The 23,038-nt window shown below is 38.3% G+C and overlaps 1 protein-coding gene across 2 annotated transcripts in view; it reads right to left on the bottom strand.

Moving 5' to 3' along the window:
- Positions 1–6,508: 6,508 nt before the first annotated feature.
- The window catches only part of LOC143025518 (RCC1 and BTB domain-containing protein 1-like), a 40,862-nt gene continuing 24,332 nt past the window's right edge, over positions 6,509–23,038 (bottom strand). Inside the window, exons 8-11 of one of the 2 annotated variants that reach the window (XM_076185302.1) lie at positions 21,622–21,761; positions 19,440–19,537; positions 16,406–16,536; positions 6,509–16,220 (exon numbers count right to left, since the gene is read on the bottom strand). In XM_076185302.1, coding sequence (XP_076041417.1) covers positions 16,080–16,220; positions 16,406–16,536; positions 19,440–19,537; positions 21,622–21,761 — 510 coding nt within the window. In that variant the 3' untranslated portion in view covers positions 6,509–16,079. The remainder of the gene's footprint in view (positions 16,221–16,405; positions 16,537–19,439; positions 19,538–21,621; positions 21,762–23,038) is intronic. The other variant, XM_076185303.1, reaches the window with a different exon arrangement.

The following is a 23,038-nucleotide window of genomic DNA, read 5'->3' as shown; positions in this document are numbered from 1 at the left end:
TCAACAAAAGAAGAACCCAAATCAACAATGAAACATGCCCAATCCTGTTTGTGCTAAAAATTATATATGATGTTCGTTTTCATGTGCAGGATGTAAATGTCCTACACAAACATTAATCCCTTTTCATAGTTAAAAACAAATCTGTAAATACTCTTCTACAAAAATATGTTCCTTATGCTATGCCATCCTCAGACACCTTCCCACCCCATCACCCTATGTAAAACCACCCAAAGCCCCTTGGACTGGACAAGAGCCATTGTTCATTCAGCAACTTCAAATCATATGGTGAGTAGTGCATCCAGGTAAAGGAATAAATTCTGGTAGAATGCATTTGGGCAATGAACAAATGATTACTCATAATAGAAGAGCCACAATGACTATCATATCTACATTATTAGGACTCTCCCATATCTTAGTCATCACCTAGATTATTTTTATTTACTTGTTTTTCATACTTTTTTTTTTTTTTTTTCAATTTATATTTTTCTTGTCAATGCCTTTACTAACCAGAGTACAACACTACCTTACCAATATGTAATGGCAGACTTCTTTTTTCTATTAAAAGATTTTTTTCCAATGAAGTGTTTCCACTACAATGCTATTTCTTTTCTAAAAAAAATAAATAAAAAAAAATATCATACTTAAGCAGTAGGCACATTTTCCTTCAGAAGGAAAATTAAACAGAACAAAATAAAATAGAAATAAAAGAATTAGAAATTACTGCCATAAAAACTGCTGTCTCGAAGTAACTTTCATCAACTTAGTTCACAAATATGTAAAAACAATGTTTTGTGTCCAAACCATTATGAAAGTACATTGGTGTAAAATACTTCCTGGACACACCACTAATGAGTATCATAAAAAATCATGATACACACTAGTCAAATGATAAAATTCAATTCAAAGTTTATTGAAAAACATGGAAGGTATCTCCAAAGGCTCTTTAATATTATGTTCAGAATATTTTTTCTCAATGCCTTCTACATGCAATCATACATTCAGACATACATTTATATCACTGATTAGATGGCAACAGCCTATCATCCACTGTTCAACTGTATGGGGCAGATAAGGCCCAATTGGATGAAGTAAACTCTATTAAATTAGGTCCAGTGCCGAGTTTACTCACATACAGAGGAAAACAGTGACAAGGCTGTTGTGTGCACAATGCAAGGTTATGTTTCCAGAGGCCCACCACACCAAAACACAGAAACAATTTGTAACCACCTCATACCTGGCACTCCAATGGTGCTCTAATTTTGCTTATTTGCTTAGGTCACACACTTTGATATAGTTAAAAATAGATCAGAATCCTTGCCAATCTTAATGTATTAGTACTTGAGGTGACAATAAGCTCTGGTGTTTCCCATGACCTGCCTCTGAAAACCAAACCCAGATGGAAACGCAACTGGAATGTCTAGGAAGATAAAGCTCAGAGTTGGCAGCCTGTGCAATCCTACAAGACCTCACCAACTCTTAAGCAAATGGAAGCTCAACCATGATAGTTGAGCAGTCAAACCTCTCCACACTTGCCCCATCCTATTCAGGCTAGTGGTGTAACAAGCCTTGAAACAACCAGAGTGGGGTGCACATAAGCAGACACCATCACATGTAAAGAAGTTGGGAACCGATTTCATATACACCCAGATGTGTATGCTTAAGTTTTTTTATTGCCTTTTGAAAAATGCCTTTGCCTGGACAGAGAAAAGGAAATGTTAACAGATTAATGAAATAAGTGAACATGGAAATCCAAATGTCTGTGCATGTACTTCACTCTCTCACTCTCTGTATTTACCTAATTGTAGCATAAGGATAGAATCTGTAGTAGTGAGGTCCAGCCTCTGCACTTCCAAAAGTTAAATTTTGTGTCAAGTTTGTTTATATTATTTGACTTAGTATTTCTTTTTCCATGTCCATGGATCAATGCATCTATATGAAAAACTGAATTTTTTTTATATCCTTCAAACACCTGGTCTTTTTTTTTATGTCGTCTGGGTTTTATTCGGATACCATTCTAAGAAATATTCTTTGTTAATAATGTTCACTCATTTCATAATTCTGAATGATGTTATAATATTACCTCTTCTTTCTTTCTCTAATGTTTCTGGCTCCAGAGTATTTAGTATTTTTTCTTGTAAGTTTTCTCAGCTAAGCAATGAACTTTTCTATTTGTTGCTCCTTGAATTTTCTCTATTTTCTAAATCACTCTTTTTGTGTATTGTGTACATAAATGCAGCATACTCCAATCAGGAGCATTTTTTTCATCATCTTGTGCATATAATGGAATACCACTCTTACATCTGTCAACAACCATGAGTCTTCTACAACAGAGACAATTGGGACAATGGGTTGCCTGAACAACTGATCAATAATCTAATTCTCCTATAATCTTCTTGTTTTTTTTTTCAGTGACCAATTTCCCATTATCAATAATACTCTAGGTCTTTTCCTCCTTCACTTTTGTTATGGCTTCATTTCCTATTTTAGAGTTTAGGGATAACCTTTTCTTAATTTTACCAATTTTCAATATTCTTACTTATTTACCTATCTATTCATTCATTCTTATTTTATTTTATCATATATATATATATATATTCTTTTATTCATCACAATTCACCTTCCACTTTTGGCTTCATTCATGTATCTAATCCTTCAATAACAAAGAGCAATCATCCTCACCCTTCACTTTCTTCATAATCTTATCATCAAACAGATTGTCTGTTAATTCCATCCATTTTGGCATTAACATAGCTAAATAATATTATAGGTGCCAACACCAACCACTTGTGACACCAATAGTTATTTCCCTCCAATTTGACATCCTACCTTCATACATTCCAGCAAACTCTTATTTTTTTAATACCCTATCAAAAATTATCTCCAGATCCAGGGTCCATGGACCCACACAGTTTTATACGAGATCCCTTGAACCCACCCATTATTGGCATCACAAACACAGCCCTTCACATAGAAAAAAAATCTCTTCAAACTTATACAACAACCTACCCCTACATATCATAATACATCCATACAAAAGCTCATATACACACAGACCAATAAACAAGCTCTCCTCAACAGAACACCAAATTCTTTATTCACCAAAGTTCAGAAATTGGCCCTACAGAGAAATCACTTCCCAAGGCAAGCAAGAATGATACAAGCATACCATGTTCAGGTCACGACCCTTCACTAAAACAATACCAACAGAGAATCATCCAAGCACCAAAAACAAAGTGTGATACAATCACCACAAAGAAGAGATAGAACACTTAATATACACTGTTCCCCACTTCCTACAGACAGTAATACAAGATCTCTTCACTAAGTGACTTGTGGGCATAACTGGTGGCTGTCTACTGCCAGGAGGGCCCTGAACAATAGATTGATTGATCCAGACCCAGGAATACAAAGTCTATCTACTCTTCTCTCTCTCTTGTACCTCATTGATTGCTCAAATTTGAAATTTATAACCTTCATTTTCAGAGTCTAAATTTCTTACCAGCAAAAATCTTTCTTCCAAATATTTTGTCCATCTGTCTTTCATAATCCTCTTTTACATTTTGGGTATCACAAAGGTCAAGGACACAGGTCTATAATTCAGAGGCTTCTCCTTTATACCCTGGAACCACATTGGCCCTTTTCCATTTTCTAAGTATTTCTCATTTTAGTACTTAATATAAAATTAGTTAATTCATTTTACTTGCCTATTATGTGCCTATTATGTACACTGAGTTCATTTTGAGAACCCATTAGGCCCCAGGAATATTCTCTCATCTGGTGCTCCAATAATCTTTGTACTTCTTGTATTTTCACTAGTATGCCATACAACACTGTGCTTCTCATTGTCTATCCCAATCATGTAAAGTTGCTTTCCTTGGTAAATACTGAATGGAAACTATTATTCATTGTTTCAGATTGCATCTGAACAGACTATTCCATCTATTTCCAACTTGGTAATTCCTTTTGTATCCAAACCTAATATTTTTTGTTCATTCTTACATTTATCAATTATACCATTTTCATTTTTTTCTTCTATTTCTTATTATCTTTTCATTTTATTTTCTTACCACCATTTTTTTCTGGCACTTTTTTCTCCATGTCTTTTTCTCTCACATCTGCTAAAGTAAACCTTTCTTTGGTTTTCTGCCCTTTTCAGTCTTGCTACATATTTTTCCATTCCGATTTCATAAACATTCTGAAACATGTCCCATTTTTTTCTATCTCTCTGAACTACTCCTCATGTTTAAAAACAAAAAAACCCAAAGTTCCATGATTTTTGCCTTTCCAAAGTTATACACTCCTAGATTAATCCATAATTTTTCACTCCCTGCTACAACAAAAACTCAATCAATTAATTCACTCCCTCAGGACTCTCTTGCAGGAGCCCTATAGCTCCCATTTGGAATTCATGAATTGTGATGAATAATTTCTATAAGATACAGGTATATAATGCATTTTATAATGTATGGTTCTTTTGTTAGTAAATCCAATCTGGTTGGTGGGTCACCCCTTCCTATATTTGTCATTTCTTTGAACCATTGTGTCATATTTACTATTATATCTAACAGCATATTTCCATACATTTCTTCTCTTTCACAAATTTCCCACTCGCAGTTCACTTCCCCACAAGTGATGTCACAGAAAAAAAAAAAAAAAACATAACTCAGTATCAATCAGTCCATTGTCCCAGATTTTTCTTGTGGGAGACCCACAAGTAACTGGCAACAGCCACCAGATTGCCGTACACATCCCATGAGGAAGAAATATTCTGTTGTTGTCTGGGGGCACAGCTTGAGTAGGGCAGTGTCTTCCATGTTGCTATTGCATCTGAAACAATTTGCTTCCATGACCAGGCCTATTCTCTGTCGGTATATTATGTCTTATTCTATTTTTGTTATTAATTATACTTATTTTTCAGGTTGTCCATCTCATTCCTTTTTCTCTTAAATTCTTCTCTTCACACAATTTGTTTTTTAATTCTTTAAGCTTTATTCCCTCAGCTTAAAATTCTTTCAAATACATGCACAATCATTTTAGTTTTCTTTGTATATCCTGTTATTGTTCTAAGTAATTCAACTGTTCTTGCATCTCTTGTTCATGACTGATCCAAGTAGTTCTTCAATTTAAAATGAAAATCCATTCTATCGTTCAATACTGGCAATGAAGTCTACACTCAATCTGCTGGCTGCTATTGTTTATCAACTTATGACCCTTAAACCCATTTTCCAAATTTTTCCTTTACATTTTCAAGTTCTCTTTTATTTTCACTTACATTTTCTGTGTAACAGCATTCCCTCCATTCCCCCTAACAACTCCAACCCTTTATCACATTTAGGTAATGTTTGTCTATGGTTTTTCTTTGGTCATTTGTAGCTTCAAGAATCAACATCTGATTATGGCAGTAGTGATTTGATATGTGCATGTGTTTACCATACATACTATCAAACCTAGTCTTGAAATCACTAATGGATTTTGTGTAGGCTATATTAGGTTCTGTGGTAGGGGGAAACAATGTTCCCACCATGTTTCTCATGTGTGTCCTACAAAGAGTGATGGGCCTAAGTCAAAGCAGATCCCTAGCAACTGATTCATTAAACATGCATGGTTTGGATACAGATGAAAGTTAAATGGAAGAGATTGGTGGTTTGTTTGTGAGAAGGAAAACAAATGTGTTAATGTCAAGTGAAACAAAACTGAAGAGTAGGGGCAAATATGAGCTTAGGAATATGGTGGGGAAGTTGGAGGTAAGGAGAGAGGCTTGAGGATGTGGAGAGTTGTATTTAGGGTTACATGTAGCAAGAAATGGAGTAGTGTGGTGGAGGTAAAATGTAGAGCAAAAGAAGCAAGTACTGTTGATGCCTTAGGGAAAAGAGTCAAGAAAAATAGATATCTATGGACGGACACAAAGAAAAACTATAAGAAAGGGTGATTGTGCCTATGACACTGTATGGGGGCAGAGACTTGGATTTTACGGGGGCTGACAGGAGGAATTCAAATTTGTTCAAGATGGAGTATTTAAGAAGTATGGTGGGGGTTATGGGGATGGGCAGAATGAGAAATGAGTTGAGGTGAAGAGCAGGAGGGAAATGGGACCTGGCATATAGAGAATACAGAGATGTATGGTTTGGGTACATAGAATAAGTGAAGAAAGACTAGCACAAAGAACATGGAAAGTAAAGCAGACTAAGCAAACATGAGGCAAAGACTGAGAATGTGATAGATAGATGGGTGAAAGAATAATATCTGTTGAACAAGGAAGAGAGAGAGCAAGAGATAGGTGCAAGTGGAGTGTGAATGTGAATGGATGATAAATTGATACAACCTAAATGGATTTCTATTTCTATCCCCTAATACATTTGAGTGAACAAGGGGGAAGGGTTGCCATGTAATGAAGCAGTGGAGGTAAACCAGCTTCAGCTATAAGATATGGGGAGAAACAAACAGGTGTTGCTTGGGTGTGGGATTTGTGAAGGGTGGGAACATGCCTTGGCTGGCCACTTCTTTTATAAGGTGGAAGAGGCCTTTTGGCATGTGTATGTATATATGTTAGATTCTTGGCTATTCCAGGACTTCATGCGTCTGCATGAAAAGCTGTATCTCATAACATCCTTTACACATGCACTTTTAATTTGTTCCCATGACATCATGACTCTCATCCCAGACCATGATATCTCCCCTATTAGTTTCATTTATCCCCTTTAATGTTCAGGCCAACAATATAAATAAAATTCAAGGCTAAGTTTCACACATACACACACAGTACTGTTTTTATCACAACAATTTATTAATCATAATTATCCTATTGGGTAGTGGTACTGTGGTGGCCCCTAGGACCATGCTGACTACCACTACTAGTGAACTCGGGCTAAAATATGGAACATCTACTAAAACCAGAGACCAAACACTGACCCCTACTCATCAGTGGCTACTCAGGAATGGAAGCACTGGTTTAAGGCTTTTGAAAACTTCTTGAGAGCCCTTCCTTCAGAAAATCTAAACAAGCTAGATCAACTTTGTATCCCAAAAAATCTACAATGCTATCTTGAATGTCCTCCCAATGAGGATGCTATCAGGATCCCTAAATCAAATTAAATTTTTGCATGCCATTGTCTTGCAACTTGCTGCTAATAGGTTGGTGAGTCCTTACACGAGTACTTTCAAGAACTGCTAAACTGCTATTACCAGGGATATGGCAGTGCTTGTTGAGAATAAAACCCTGGATCTAGCCACCATATTTGACCAGGCAAAAGCTTTAGATTTAGCCCAGACGAATTCTGAAGAGAATAGTACCCCAGCTTTCTCCTGTAGTAAATACACTTCTGGCCCAAGTATTTGCCAAAGGGGACAAAGATCTCTATAAACTCCAACTGTATTTCTTACTTTTTCACACATGGAACTCGCAACCAGTGACTGCTCCCCTTACCCAAACATTTTCAGCCAGTAACATGGACACAGTCCCACACTAATACAACAGTCTGTAATTTCTTCCCAGAGATATGTATGGGAGGACTCAAGGACTATTGCTAGCCACTGTGGAGCTGCAGGTTTTCTATTTAGTGAAAACTTGAGGCAACAATTAATTACTCAAGACTTCCACATCTAAAGTGTCCAAAACATGAAGCAGTATATGACATATATCATAAGAGGGTTCATTTTGCTAAGGTGTCATGCTAATTCATCAAAAATCAGCTAGTGCATTTAAAATTTTCAGTGACCCTGCAACATTAGTGACAGTGACTTTTGTTGCTATCAATAACAGTTGTGAAAACTTTCATCAAAGGAGTAGAGATGGATAGTCTTATTGACAGTGGTAACTCTAATCCTGTACTTTTTTTATCCACTAGAAGGCTTGGTTGCAGCCCTCAAGCCGCAATCAAGGCCCGGGCATTTGGGGCTTACAGGATGAGATCATAGTCTCCCCATACATGCAGTTAGGACACTATAGTGTTGGAAAGCTTCGCATAACTTGGTAGTGTAGTGCATACCTGTGTTGGGTAATGTTAAAAAGTCCTCTAAAGGACTAGCAATTGTCCATGGTGTTATAGACTAACTCAGCCAGAGTATATAGCAGTCAATTTTTATGCAGGACTAAAATCCAAATCTAAGAACCACATTTACTCTCTGTCTTGCTGTATGGCTGTGGGACATGGACAGTGAATGTTGACTTAGGGAGGCATCTCAAAATCTTTGGTGACAAGTGCCTTTGGAGAATTATGGAGTATCATTGAAAAGATACGGTAGCAAACCAGGTATTGTTACATGAAAATCAGTCTAGGATTGTTACCATAATAATTTGTGAATCCCTCATTGGAAGAGACAAAGTGGACATCCACAGAACTCATGGCTGATGCAAGTTGACTGAACCTACTAAGAGCTGCTTGGAAAGGAAAGGGAAGGGGGGATGCATGGGAGCTTGCACACAGAAACTGGGAATTAACAAAGGCATGTGAATGAGGCAATGTAGTCCTCAGTATATTCTCCCAATTGATGATGGATGATGGTGGTGATGGTGACAATGGTGGTGATGGTGACAATGGTGGTGATGGTGACGATGGTGGTGATGGTGACAATGGTGACGATGATGACGACGATTACGATGACGATGATGATGATGATGATGACGATTGGAATGAATTGCCTCCTCTTGTCATTTGTGGACTTAGCATCTTAACAAAGAATCTATTGAAACTGTTTACCAACCTTACAGCTGATTGTCGTACTATATTAGCCAAATCAAACCACTATTCTCACAAAGACTGGATGCTCACTGAGAAGGCTGCCAAAGGAAGGCACAACAGAATCAAGTAGATAAATACCCCTTGATGTTGTCATCAAAGACAGTCCTAGGAAGTGGCACCTGGCCACTGACTACTCCAAGACTATCAACAAATCCACACTTCTTGATGGGTAACCTCTACCTTGTATTGACAACACAATGAACAAAATTGCTTAGTACTGTGTTTTTATAACTACTGATCTATGGAGACCTATCATCAAGTCCCCATCAGGAATAAAGATAAATCTAACCCAGCATGTGAGGCTAGTGGTGGCCTGCATCAGTTTACTTAAATCCCCTTTGGGACCATCAATCGAATAGCCTGTTCTCAACTAATTATGGATTCATTCATTCAAGAGGAGCAACTCACTGGTACTTATGCATACTTGGATAACATTATCATTTAAGATATAACCCAGAAGCATCATACTAACCTCAACTTCTGTGGGACTCCCTAGATGAAAAATACAAGTTACAAGACAAAAGTGTACTTTTTTATTATAAAAAAAAAGGCTTCCCTTCCTTGATTATGTGGAATGAGGATAAATATGTCCAAACACTGAACTAATTTGACCCCTATGTGAACTGTCAATGTTTCAGTACAAGAAGTTACTCCTATAAGCTCTCAACTCTGGTTACTACTTGTACTAGATACATGACTATTCAAGCAAGATTTACTCTCTCAGTGCCACCACTGCATTCTCTGGAACAAAGCAGTAGTTTTTCATACTCAAGCAAGACACTGGAAATCCAACATTTCAGGCAATTGATGCATCCTATTTAAAATGGAAAGTGATGCATCTGGAGTTGCCATCACAATTCTCTTTCTGGTAGGTTGTTCGGTAGATTTCTTTTCAAGATCAATTCAAAGACCTAAATAATAATCACTGTTGCCTAGTTTCACGGCATGGAAACCCCACAGCCCCACAGTGGTTGGCATTGGGCCTCAGGTCCTCCCATAGAGAAGAAATTTTGGACTGTTGTGTGTGATGCATCAGTGTGGGACTGTTCCTACATCATTAGTTGAAAGTAGTAGGAAAAGAGTAGTTGCCAGTTGAAGCTGATAGTGAGAAATCATGGGCCAAGTCCAGAATTAACCACTCACCTTCTGATGGAGGTGAAGGAGTTGATGGGTTCTGAAAATGGGTATCTCAGCTGTCCATCTTGCAAGACTACCACAAACAGGTAGTCATCACTTGTTGCTCAAGGACAACAAAAGTGCTATGCTTCCACAGAAAAGACTGTCCAAGCTATCACTGAAACAGTTCATTACCGGAGGCATTATTCAGTATGAAAGTGTTTCACTTTTATTCATTACTTCAGCTTATTCTTTCTTCATAACACCTCCATATTTCCTTTGGTTATTTTCTCTTTGTGCTTCAGTTCATCAATCACATATCTGTTGAACAACTTAAGTTTATCTTTACAATTATCAATTACACCATTTCCAGTTTTCATCCTCTCTTCTAATTCTTGTCTATTAATTTTTCAATTCTTTGGTACCATTATGTGAAGTCTGCAAGAAGCAATATTGTTGAGGAAGAAGATGCCTTACCCAGAGGACACAATATCTCTTCCCCGAGTGACTTGTGGGGCAATCTGTTGGCTGTTGCCATTTACCTGGGAGTCATAGGTTGCAACAGATGATTGTATTCCTACTATCTCTTCCTTGTTCTTCTCTTTCCACACCTCTCCCATATTTTGTCTCTTTTGTTCTGCAACTGTGTATCTTTTTTTAAACCAATCCTTTTTTGTCCCAATTCTCTTCCAACCATCCTTGCTACATACTTTTCCACACCTGCATTATAAATTTTCAGGAAGATTTGCCAATTCTTGTGTTTCTTTTATCTGATTTTCCTCCATTCCACTTCAAAGTAATTTCTTAATTATGTATAGTTGGCTTTTGCATAGTTTTATCTTCCTTGTTTGTATGATTCTTCTATTTCTGAATTTCCTACTTCCAGAATAAATCCAAGGACTGCAAGATCACTTTTACCCCTTAGGCACCAGTAATTCCATGTTTTAATCACCTCAAATTCCTTTAAGATAAAATGTAGTCTTGTTGGTATATCTTCACCTCTATATTTCATTGGTTCTTTCACCCAATAGGTCATTAAATCATCCACTACTTTAATCAACAATGTGCTGTCCCATGATTCCTCACTTCCTCCTGTTTCCCATTCTTCTCATTTCACCTCTCCACAATTAAAATCTCCAACCAGTATGCATAAGTGTGTATTTACCTAGTTGTATTATACGGTAAGGGAGCTATGCTCATGGTGACCCATCTTTGTATCTTTCAGCATCAAGTTTTTTCTTAAAATCTTGAATAGTGTTTACATACACTGTTTCTTTGTCTAATTTGTTCCAAGTATCTATCACTCTGTGTGGGAAGCTATTTTTTTTTTCAGATCTCTTCTGTAATTATCTTTTTTGAGTTTCTTTTCATGTCCTCTTGCATTTCCATTGTCCCATTTCAATAAATCATTCTTATCTAAGATTTCCATTCCTTTCATAATTCTATTGATAGTAGGTCTCCTCTTTCCCTTCTTTGTTCCAGAGTTGGTAATTCTAATTTGGACAGTCTTTGTTCATATGTCATTTTGGAAAGAGTTGGTGCCAGTTTTGTTGTTGCTCTTTGTATTCTTTCTAATTTTTTCATATTCTTTTTGGTACTGGGTGTCCATAGTGTTGCTGCGTACTCGAGTTTTGGTCTTATTAGTGTAGTTATTTTTTTATCATTTCCTCGTCCAAATAGACAAATGCCACTTTTATTGACCTCAATAAATTGTAGGTTTCTCAGACTATTTTATTAATATGCTTGTCCGGTGTCATGTCTTTGTTGATCATCACTTCAAGGTCTTTTACCAAATTTACTTTTTTTACCTCTTCTTCACCAATTTCATAATCTCTCGATGTTCTGTTTTTACTTTTTCCAAATTCCATTATACTACATTTCTTGATATTGAATTTCACTTCCCACTTTTGAGTTCATTTCCATATGTGCATATCCATAGTCCATAGTATTGCAGCCTACTCCAATTTTGGTCTTATCAGTGTAACTAATATTTTCTTGACCACTTCTTCATCCAAATAGTCAAATGCCACTTTCATCGACCCTAGTAGGTTGAAGGTTTCTCCGACTATTTTATTAATATGTTTGTCAAGTGACATGTCTTTGCTGATTATTACTCCTAGCTCACTTTTTTGACTTCTTCACCAATTCTATAATTTCTCGATATTATATTTTTACTTTTTCCAAATTCCAATATACACTTCTTGATGTTAAAATTCACTTCCCACTTTTCCTCTGTACTTACTTTCTTTAGTATTTTTGCATCATCTGCGAATAAGTTTATATAACATTCCACACCTTCATCCATGATCAGAGCCAACACTGAACTTTATGGGACACCACTCATCATTTCTTCCCAGGTCAAGTATTTGTCTCAAATTACCACCCTCATTTTCCTCCCAGTCAAGAAGTCTTCCATCCATTCCAATAATTTTCCTTTAATGCCACCTATTGATTCCATTTTTCTTATTAGTTTTTTGTGGTACTTAATCAAATGCTTTTTGTAGATCTAGAAAAGCACAGTCCACCCATCCACCCCTTTCTTGTATTATTTCTATTAGTCTCGAGTAGCAGATAAAGTTTGTTGTACATGATCTTCCTCGTCTAAATCCAAATTGTTTTGGATTCAATATACATGTTTTCTTCCAGATGTTTAACCCATCTACTTTTGATAATTTTTTCACATATTTTTGCTATTGTGCTTGTAAAGGAGACTGGTCTGTGGTTAGTTGGATTTTCCTTGTTCCCTCCTTTATATATTGGTACAATATTTGCATTTTTCTTTGAGCGAGTATTTAATTATCTTGTATATTTTGTCCAACTCATCAATGCGTCTGCATGTTTACCTAACTAGTATGCAGGAAAAAACTATACTTATGAGGTTATCTCATATTCTCCAATTATCATACCTAGTTTTTTCTTCATGTATTGTACCAGCTTGGGTATTTAGGCTGTTCTACAAGTTTACACACCTGTATCAAAAACAGTATTTTTTCACATCCTTCAGATATGTGGTCTTTTTTGATTTGTTCTCACAATCTCATAATGCCCTCCCATCCCAAACAAAGAGATTTTTTTGTCAATTTTGTCTATCCCCCTTCAGTGACCTGAACATTGCAATAAAGTCATCGCTTTCTCCTCATTCCTTTCATAATAGCAGATCCAGTGCTCAAATCTCTCCTTTTATGGTTTATCTAAGGTGTGTTTGTGTGTGTATATATATATGTGTGTCTGTTTATTTAGTTCCACATTTAAGTATCCATATAGATGCATGTAATCATGTTTACAAAAGCATGTATGGACCTAGACACTCTTGCATAATCATAAACAAAATTTTTTCGAAATGATGTTGTGTATGCCTGCATGCTAATACATGCATGCCCATGTTGTGCATACATATGTGATTACTTTTGTGCTTGTTAGTCTATATACTTATTTACAGTGATGAGTAAATGCAGTGCACACCAACTTTCAGTACATACAAATGAAAGAGATTTGCCCTAGTACAACAAACTACAGGAAGGCATATGCCTTGGAGGCTGAATTAGAAATATTGTGCGCACAAGATCCTGCACAAGAGCATGTATATGGTAATTGTGTACTTGACTGTCTGTACAAGAAAATGTATTATATTTTTAGGGCAGATTTGTTGTATACTTTGGCCTCTTTGCTTACATGTACACTAATGTATATATGTAAATGCATGTCTTGCCAACGGCACTGCTGACCTCTTGCCATCACTGCAGGACAAGTAAAGTGCGAAGAAACTCAACTGTTTGACTATCTTACTTTAAACAGCATTTAACTTGTTCACTATTTGCTGGGAATAAGTACAATGGAATGTACCCCATCCAGTAGATTTGGAACCCCCTTTCATGAGACGAGTCGTAACCTCTCTACTTGTTGACAAGAATCTCAACGCCACAACTTCCTTGGGCTGCTTTCCTGTGGTCTTCCCCCAGCCATACACACCACAAAGTAACCAAACCAAATTAAATAAATGCAACTGAAACTCCCTAAATTGCTTCTTATGGAGCCACTGTTATGAAACAATTTATTTTCTTTATGTTTAAGGAACTAGTGAGGTCTAATTATAGGATACTATTTTCTTTTTCCAAAACAGATCCCAATAATATTTCAAACCAATCTGCACACTCTATAACCAATTTATACATTCCAATGATGAATTTTATTAACTATGAAATTATGACATTCTTAATTTTCAAAGAAATATCCCCAAATTGTGATTTGTGCATTTAAATAGAAAATTGTTCAATAATTGAATTCTTTATATTCCTTTCTAACTTTTCCTTTAAGTATAAGGTAACATTAACTAATGTATTTAGCAAAGCCCACAACCAAGTTTGGGCATAACTAGAGACTCTCACAATCTATATCTGATTTTTGTTAAGGTACCTTTTTTTGGAAAGTATACCTTCATGTACATCAGGTTTTTGTACGACAGTTAATGAGGTCTGTATTTTACATTGTATTAAAATTATATGCTCTATAACACCATGAGTAGTGAAAATTTTGTGCAGTAGTGTTTTTTTCTATGTTGCAGAAGCAATTTCTGGCTGACCAGATTCTCCAATAAAACTAAAGTGGTGATTAATCTTTCAATGAATCATAAGTCTGTAACTTCTTCTCTCCCCTTTTTAAAGCAGGTGACAGCCATCTAAAGCACCTTAACCTTTGACTAGATGGACTGTAAAATGACATTATGCAATGAAATAATGTACATGAAAGAAGACAAATGAAAATGATAGGATACACAAACTAAAAGCAAACAATAACTAAAAGCAAATTAAAGCACCTTCAGATTTAAAGCAATCAAACAGAGAGGAAAAAAATGTATCATTAATATCACCATCCACTCCTCTCAATGCCCACCACAGGAACAAGGACCAATCCAGGAATAGTTTTACCAATGACACAAGGTTCATCCCAATTAGAACTTGACCTGATATGAAAACAACCATCGTGACTTCAGCCAGCATCCCACATCCTGCCCTCAAATCTCCCTTCCCACAGTACCCTCCACACCTTCCCTAAACAGTGCTGGTGTTCTGAGAATTATTTTTGGAGGAATCTAAGTTTGAGTGCTTCCTTGACTTGCTTTGTGTAAACTAAATTATGTGAGGCCAACAATTTTACACAGAAATCATCCGAGTTTGAGCAAATTAGGCTAAGTTAGGCTGAGCAAGGCAGTGGTGTGTTGGGTTCTAACGGCACTGGGTAGTTAACAAAGGATAGGATGAGTACAGTAGGACTGGACTGGAATGAAATGTGTTGATTTGAAATGGGCTAAGATGGTCTGAGCTGGGCTGGGCCAGGTTGGGCTGGAATGGGCCAGGTTGGGCTGGAATGGGCCAGGTTGGGCTGGAATGGGCCAGGTTGGGCTGGAATGGGTCAGTTTGGGCTGAGGTGGGACTGCCATAGGTTAGGTTGCCATGGATTGGGTTGAATTGCCATGAGTTGGGTTGGATTGAGTTACCATAAACTATACTGGGTTGGACTGGACTTTGTTGTGTTGAGAATGAGTTAGGCTGGATTGGGTTGGGCTGGGTTAGACTTTGTTAGGCTGTGTCATGTAAGTATTGGATTGGGATGGGCCAGAATGGATTGGGTTGGGTTGGGTTGGGTTGAGTAGAACGAGTTGTGTTGTGTTTGTTGTGTTGGTTTGGGTTGGGTTAGGTTGGACTAAGCTGGGTTAGGCTGTGTTGAGTTGGGTTGGGCTGGACTAAATGGGTTGGGCTAGGTGGATTGAGTGGTAAACATAGCCAAAACCATGCTCAACCTAACATTTTTGCTCTGGTCATAATAAAATAAGTTTATTTACATAAAGGAAAACAAAGTTTGGTTATCAGATCAAGGTGTGAAATGTATGAATCTAGCCTTACCAATGGTGATGAACACAAGTCAAAGCAAATGCTGTTAATATAAAATTTCAATAAACAAGGAAACAATTCTAACGAGATTTGGCAAGGTTAGGCAAAGTCATTAGCATGGTTTGATTTAACTAGCTTGGGTAACATTACGTTAACACACACAAGATTTCTGTCAGTTTCTACAGCTGGTACACGGGTAGGTGGGTGGGTAGGTGGGTGGGTGTGCGGGCAAGCATACCTCCAAAATCTGTTCCCAGAACCCAAAGCCTCCTGCAGTCCCTCCCTCCCACTCGGACAACTACTTTTTCGAGATTCTCATCAACAAGTAGTGTGAATATCAGTATTTGAAGGCCCCATGCTTGGCTGCCCGTTGGATGAAGTTCTTGACCGTGTGTTCATCCAAGGCCATGAAAGCTTCAGTCTGGGCAACCTCCGTCATGTGGTTCAGGGCAAAGCGGAAACAAAACTTCTCCAATTCCTGTTAAAAGAGAGGAATATATCACCAACAATTTTGGAGTATGCTTGGTTTATCCAATTTTCTAATTCCTTAAATGGTATATGAATATGTGCCACTACAAGGTTTATACATCATCCCATGCTACTGTAGGGGATAAATTCGACAATGACACTTTGGTTTATAAAAATTGATAATTTGCACATTACCTTTGCTTCATACTTGATGGCCACTGCATAGAGCATGGCTGCATTTTCAGTAGTGATGCCATGACGAATAATACGTTCACAGTGTTTCTTAAGTCCTTCTTCACAGTAAGCATTGGCTAGGTCGAGTAAACCTGTGGTACCATTACAAAGAGAATTATACTGTGTAAAAGTCTTGGAGGAATGAAAAGGGTCATGAAAAATAGATATCTAGGGAAGACTGTAAAGAAAATACTATATGAAGGAACAATTGTACCAACAACACTGTGAGGTAGCAACTAGGAATGTAAGGGATGTAGAGAGGAGAAATTCATATGTGTTTGAGATGAGGTGTTTGAGACTATGGTGGTTAGAAGGCTGGATAGAGTCAGAAATGAGGAGGCAAAGCAGAGAGTGGGAACAGAAAGGCAATTGGTAGATAGAGTGGATCACAGAACACTGGGATGGTCTGGGCATATGGAAAGAAAGAGTGAAGAAAGACTTCAAAAAGTATGGAAGGCAGAGGTGGATGGAGTGAGCTTGAGGGGAAGACCAAGAATGGGATGGATGGATGGAGTCAAAGGGGCCTTGGGTAAATAGGAAATGTTTGTTGAGCTGGGAAGTAAGTAGACAGGAAATAGGTGTGAGTGGAGAAAGGTTGTGAATGGATGATGAACCAAAGTGGCCTGAAGGGATTTCTCATCACTGTCTCTATTTATTTGTGTGGGGACAAAGAGGGAGAATTCTCATATTGATGAAGTGGTGGGGGTAAACCAGCTTCAGCTGTTGAGCCCTGCTGTGGAGGTGCTGTGTTGTGCTGCATTGCTTCTGACTAAAGCAATGGGTGACTGGGGGATGGAATTGTGATGGCCCTTTATCCACTTGGAGGTAAGAAATATTCAAAAGGGGAAACAAATATGGGTATGGAACGAGTGGAGGGCGAGTGCATGCCCTAGTTGGCTACCTCCCTTAAAAGATACTCCTTTATAAGGAGAAAGAAGCCTTTTATATTTATATAAATAGAAAAAATAACTATGAAAGATAAAGAAGATATGTACAGGGGTATATTTCAAGGAGGAAGTGTTAAAGTGGGCAGAGAAGATGTGTAGGATGAGGAAGATAGGATGGGATAATAACTGTTGCCTCAAATTTCACTAAGTGGAAAACCCAACCCGCAGCCCTACAGTGGATGAGAAGAAACACTGGACTGTTGCCTGTGTTGCATTGATGTGGGACTGTTTCTGTCACCAGTTGAAAGAAGCAGGAAAAGGGTGCTGTTGCCAATCATCAGTTCTTCATGTGTGAAATGGTGTAAGATATATAGTTGAAATTGAGAGACATCTTGGGACCAGTCTGGAGGCTGAGTGTCAGCCCTTCAGGGCTGCACCTCCTGATGGAGGGGAGAGGTACAACAGGTTTTGAAATTAGTAAGATGCAATGTCTATCTTGCAGGACTACTATAAGCAGGTACCTGTCAATAGTCCCACCGGAGATAGTGAATGGTGAGATAAAGAGGTAAAAGCAATGGTGACAGAAAAGAGGTGAGCACATGAGAAATGGTTGCAAAAAAGAAACAAGGAAGCCTATTAAAGGTGTTGAGTAATCGAGGAATGAATCAATCAAACAGTTGACCCTGGGCTCTTTTGCAGGAGACCCATGGTACAGAGTGGAGAGTAAACAAGCTCCAGCTGTCAGACTCTGCTCTAGAGGTACTGTGGTGGAAGTATGGAATTACCCTTCATCCATGAGGTCTTAAGATGGTGGGAGGTAATAAATGGGTTTTGGATGGGTGTGGGGTGGGTGTATGCTTTGACTCAGCAACCCCCTTATAGAGGGAAAAAGGCATTTTTCTATGAACGTATATATGTATGTATGCATGTATGCCAAAGACATAAATCCACTCCCACCCATTTCATCCCCACATATTCCACTCCCATTCACCACCCCTCCCTCCCTCTTTTCTTGGCTCCTCCTGGATGATGGATTATCCCTGCATCTCACCCACTGCCCTGGGTCAGAAGCAACATAGCAAGACACAGCACATCCACACCAAGGCTGCTTCATTTATTTTGTGACCCCCCCCCCCATCCCCTCATGAAGAAAAAGAGAGGATGGGGAGAAATCCCTTTGAACGGTGTCAAAATATCATTCACACATACTTCAGCATCATAAAAGCACAACCATTCTCCACTCAGTTCCATTTTCTGTCTTCTCCCTTCCTTCCTCAACAGACAACCCCCCTCTTTCCCAATACTCCTTTTACCCCATCCATCCATCTCATCCTTGGTTGCCCCCTCATGTTCACTCCATCCACCTCTATCTTCCACACTTCTTTCACTAATCTTTCTTTATTCATTCTTTCCATATGTCGAAACATCCCAATACTCTTTCATCAACCCTATCTCCCAACTCCTTTTCCACCCCCACTTCCTCATTTCTCATTCTATCCAGCCTAGTAACCCCTACCATACTTTTCAGACATTTCATCTCCAATACATTTAAACTCTTTCTCTCTTCCTCTCTTATGTTCCATGTTTCTGCTCCATACATTGCTCTCGGCACTATCACCCCCTCGTACAATCTCCTCTTAGCCTCCATTCCCAAATGCCTATTTTTCATTACACTTTTTAATCCCCCAAGGCATTTACTTGCTTCTCTCAATCTACATTCCATTTCCACCTCCACTCCTCCCTTTCCTGCCACATTTGCCCCCAAGTATCTACAGCTGCCTCTATCGTAAGGGTGAAAAGGCCCTTGGTATATGTATGTATATGTGTATGTATAAGTATGTATGTAACTGTGCAGGTTTTCCTACTGCATTTATGCATATTACATGAGTTGACACATGTAGTGTGTCATGTGTAGGTTCACATGTAAGATTACAAGCACAATAATGAGTGGGTGTGAAAATGTTTGATTTTATTGTAACAGAAGTTCATGTTTGTAGTATACTACTATATAGCAATCTACTCCCTATACACATGGCTTATTCATGAACCTTATTTGGCTGAATTTAATTTAGATGTGCAGGAAAGATCACTAAAACAGTCTTTCTTACCAATAGCATCCTCTGGAGAAACATTCACAGTGTCAGTGTAAACATACTGGAGAAAAGCCCGAAATACAGGATAGGTGTAATCTTTAACCTCAACCTCCCTGTTGAAGGAAAAGCTACATTAATGTAAAACATCAAATAAACTTGTTCATAAATTAATCATGCTTCCTGTACACAAAATCATCATTTTATTATATTCTGCCAATGATAAACCCTTCTGTGTTGAGAACTATTATATATGCAGGCACAAGAGGGTCTATAAGGAGGACTCCAATCAGAATCTAATTGTGTTATTAAATGTGCATGGATGCAGTACAGATGAGAACAAATGGGAAGAGATTGGTTGTATGTTTGTGTATCAAAAGAAAGATGTATTAGCACTGAGTGAAACAAAACTGAGGGAAGGGAGAGTTGAAGTTTGGGATGGTGGGTAGGTTGTCAGAAGTGGCAAGAGGGAGAGGGAGAGGGTGAAGGAGGGGCTGGCACTCATATAATTGACAAGACGAATAAATGCACGAAAACATGGACCTGAATCTAGAGAGATTTGCCACAGAGGATCAATAAATGAAAGAAGCTATGCAATGCTATAGTAGAAAGGGTTTCCATGGCCAGAGTGCCAGAGTGAACAGTTTGACCCTTTGAGAGTAGACCTTCATTAGAAACATGAATTGCACTACCCTTTCATGATCAGTTTCCTAAAACCCAAAGCCAAGACCCCTACAGAAATAACATGGCAAAACATCTTCGTCTGTGCAATAAAAATGGGTTACTCCTTTCCAGAGAATGACTGGACCACAGCAACCTTGACCTTCAAACACAACACCTTGTTGCAATCCCTAAGAGGATCCTGATAGTGGTTTCACACTTTACATTGCTATGTGAACACTAACAGAGCAACACTGGCTTGCCAGAGCCCACCAAGCATCAGGAAATTACCACACAGCTATATCCATTAGATGGTAGGTACAACTCTATACCAGCTCCCTCAGCCTCCCCATATCAGAGGATTTTGTCAAGTATTATAATTGTCCCTTTGATGCTGTTGCTATCAACATGACTAGTACTTGTCAAGTATTTGGTTTACAAGACAACACTTTTTTGAAGATCTGTCTGCATATGCCTCTTCACTTGTAGTTACCCACGTTATTCACCTCAAACTACCGCCATCCCTCAGTACAATAGAATTCACCTTAGCCCTGTGGTTGTTAACCAAAATGACATTCATCACCAGATCTTCAACAAATGCACAAATTTTCAAGGCTGCAACAGTTTTTAGAAGTTTACAAGTGGATTGTAAAGTCAAAAACTATTTGAGAAGATATCAGATACAGTGGAAATTCAAGACAGCTCATGCACTTTGGCAAGGAGGGTTCTTTGGAAGACATAAAAACACTGTCAAGAGCAGCCTCGGCAGAGCTTTGTTGTGACAGCAATTGTCCTACAAAGAGATGAGAACCATAGTAGCAGAAGTAGCAATTATCATCAACAACTAATTCTTAATTGATGAGTGAAAACTAGTTAAACAATTTCATCACCCTAAATATGCTAGTATTTGGACAGAATGAGTTCCTAGCCCCTAGTTTATATAGCATTAGTGATCCCCCCCTTTGGGGACTATAATGGTACCTTGTGTCAATGATACACTTGTCTTAGTACATCTATGAGACATTCTGAAAAACTGTTAACCAAAGGGCAGTGGGCGGGATGCAGAGATGACCTGTCATCCATAAGGAGAAACTAAAATGAGAGGGAGGAAAGGGTGGTGGGTGAAAGTAGAATGGGTGGGAGTGAGTACATGCCTTTTCACTTGGCTATTTCCCTTGTAAGGGGGGAAAAAGACCTTGCAATATAGATAGATATAGATAGTCTACCGAAAGTAACCTTATGGCCCTGATAGTGAAACAATACCTACTAGTTTAAGTACTTCTATTTCATGTTCTGTGAAAGTAGTAACTTTTTTGGAACTTCCTGTGTTTGTTCTATAATTTTACATAACTACAACAGACTGTACCATTCTCGTCACTATTGTAAGACTAAAATGCAACTTTTACATGTTTTGAGGATTCCTCACCACAACACATATCACCTACACAAGCAGTTTACAGATACAATACATAGGGTAAAGATCAACAATTAGTAACATGCATGAAAAAAATAGGGAACAAGGAGTCTTGAAATTACTCACTCCAGATTGCTCTCCTTCCAGTGCTGCTGAAACATGTTGCGGTAATACTGGCAGCGGATCTTCAGAATGGCTCTATGTGCTCGAATTCTTTTTTCATCAATCAAGAAGACCACATCAGCCGTTTCCTGAAACTCTCCATACTTTTAGGGAGGTTGTATTGAATAACAAATGGGTGGGACAATATAGTCAGGGATCCACAGCCTCAAAAGTTAAAAAAAAATGGAGTGGACCTAATATGGTATGCTATACTTTTTGGACAGTGAAATCCAATGAATGTAAAGTCTGCTTGGTGGAAACCTTGCATAGAAAAATTGTGGTTAATTTTGTATATGTATTTTCTAAAGAATAAAAAAAAAATCATAATAATAATATCAATAATACATATATATATATCAAGGGCTTTTTCACCCTTACAAGGGCATAGCCAAAGTCAGACATAAATCCACTTCCACCCATTTATCCCCCCCCTACTCCACTCCTATTCACCACCCATCCCTCCCTCTTTTCTTGGCGGCTCCTGTATGACAGGTCATCCCTGCATCTTGCCCAGTGTAGCAAGACACAGCACATCCACAGTAAGCCTGCTTCATTTAATTGGCGACCCCCCCCCCTCCATCTCTTCATGCAGAAAGAGAGAAAATGAGGAGAAATCCCTTCAAGCTGCACCACAATATCATTTACACATAGCCACTCCTTTGTCCCCCATCCCCCACTCGCTTCCATGCATCACAGCATCATTCATACATAACCATTCTCCAATCACTCCTATCTTCTGTCTTCTCCCTTCCTTCCTCAACAGAAATTTCCCTCTTTCTCAATGCCCCTTTTACCCCATCCATCTCATCATCAGTCACCCCCTCATGTTCACTCCATCCACCTCTGCCTTCCATGCTTCTTTTACTAATCTTTTTTTCACTCATTCTTTCCATGTGTCAAACCATCCCAATACTCATTCATCAGCCCTATCCCCCAACTCCTTTTTCCACCCCCACTTTCCTCCTCACATCATTTCTCACTCTATCCAGCCTAGTAACCCCTACCATACTTGTCAGACATTTCATCTCAAACACATTTAAACTCTTCCTCTCTTATGTTCCATATTTCTGACCCATACATTTCTGTTGGCACTATCACCCCTTCATACTATCCCCTCTTAGCAGCCATTCCCAAATATCTATTTCTCATTACAAATTTTATTCCCCCCTGGCATTTAGTTGCTTCTATCAATCTACATTCTACTCGTACCTCCACCTCCATTCCTCCCTTTCCTGCCACATGCACCCTTAAATATCTCAAATTATCTACTTCCTCCAGTCTCTTTCCTTTGATACTCACTTCCAATTTGCTGCCATCCTTTCCCGTTGTACATTTCATCACCTTACTTTCACCCACATTTACCTTCAACTTCCTTCTCTCA

Source organism: Oratosquilla oratoria, chromosome 5 (genome assembly GCF_046742065.1).
Source record: "Oratosquilla oratoria isolate Oo_2021 chromosome 5, ASM4674206v1, whole genome shotgun sequence".
NCBI lineage: Eukaryota > Metazoa > Arthropoda > Malacostraca > Stomatopoda > Squillidae > Oratosquilla > Oratosquilla oratoria.
The sequence above is the reverse complement of the archived record's forward strand: the minus strand, read 5'-3'. Positions and strand labels throughout refer to the sequence as shown.